We start from the raw sequence: 944 nt of genomic DNA, 5'->3' as shown, positions 1-944 counted from the left end.
GCCACCATCTGGGTGAAAGTGTTACTGCAGGTTTGGCTGCTGTTTTCACAGTAACTTGATGTTTAATGAAAATGAGCCATTTCAGGAACTTCCTGTTTAGGTCACAATACGTTAGCGATGCACCGTTGCCTAGCAACCGGGCTTAGCTGCTCACAATACGTTAGCGATGCACCGTTGCCTAGCAACCGACTTAGCTGCTCACAATACGTTAGCGATGCACCGTTGCCTAGCAACCGGGCTTAGCTGCTGAAACCGGTTCTGGCTGGATCCGGTTCATGACGACATTAGAGGTTCTGATGGTTTATTGATTTTATTTCCAAACATCAAAGAATAAAATGTGATTATTGATGAAGATGATTAGAGGAAGAGAAGCAGCCGGGCCACCAGAACCAGAACCGGGCCACATGGAGAACTGGATCCTCCTCTGAGACGTTCTGGTTCTGGGTCAGATGGTCCAGTTCAGCAGGAAGCAGGAGGAACCAGAACCTCCATCCGGGCTCAGCTGGTCGGAACCAGAATGCGACCTGGAAGAGAAACAATGGACCGGGTCAGAACCTGGTGCTGGGTGGGTGGAATTGGGTCAGACTGGTTCTGTCCAGGTTCTGGTTCTGGTTCTGACCTCTGGCCTTCCTCTTGTAGTAGATGAATCCAGCCAGAGACAGGATCAGACCCAGGATCAGTCCTGAAGCTCCGATGGCCAGTTTGTTCCTGTCTGAGTCCGGCATGGACGGGTCTGAGGGACAGAGAGGACAGGTTAGGACAGGGGACAGGTTAGGACGGGGGGGCAGAGAGGACAGGGGACAGGTTAGGACGGGGGGGGGCAGAGGGACGGAGAAGACAGAGACATGTCCTCCAGGTGTCCCCATCGTCCTCCTTCTTACCCCAGTCGGTGACCAGAGGCTCCTTCAGGCTGGCGTGTTCCACCCTGCAGGAGATCCGCTCTC

At 53.6% G+C, this 944-nt stretch overlaps 1 protein-coding gene across 1 annotated transcript in view; it reads right to left on the bottom strand.

Moving 5' to 3' along the window:
- Positions 1-291: 291 nt before the first annotated feature.
- The window catches only part of LOC103460899 (H-2 class II histocompatibility antigen, E-S beta chain), a 5774-nt gene continuing 5121 nt past the window's right edge, over positions 292-944 (bottom strand). Inside the window, exons 4-6 of the mRNA XM_008403219.2 lie at positions 882-944; positions 620-733; positions 292-524 (exon numbers count right to left, since the gene is read on the bottom strand). Coding sequence (XP_008401441.1) covers positions 499-524; positions 620-733; positions 882-944 — 203 coding nt within the window. The 3' untranslated portion in view covers positions 292-498. The remainder of the gene's footprint in view (positions 525-619; positions 734-881) is intronic.

This window comes from Poecilia reticulata, unplaced genomic scaffold, assembly GCF_000633615.1.
Source record: "Poecilia reticulata strain Guanapo unplaced genomic scaffold, Guppy_female_1.0+MT scaffold_331, whole genome shotgun sequence".
Classification (NCBI taxonomy): Eukaryota; Metazoa; Chordata; class Actinopteri; order Cyprinodontiformes; family Poeciliidae; genus Poecilia; species Poecilia reticulata.
The sequence above is the reverse complement of the archived record's forward strand: the minus strand, read 5'-3'. Positions and strand labels throughout refer to the sequence as shown.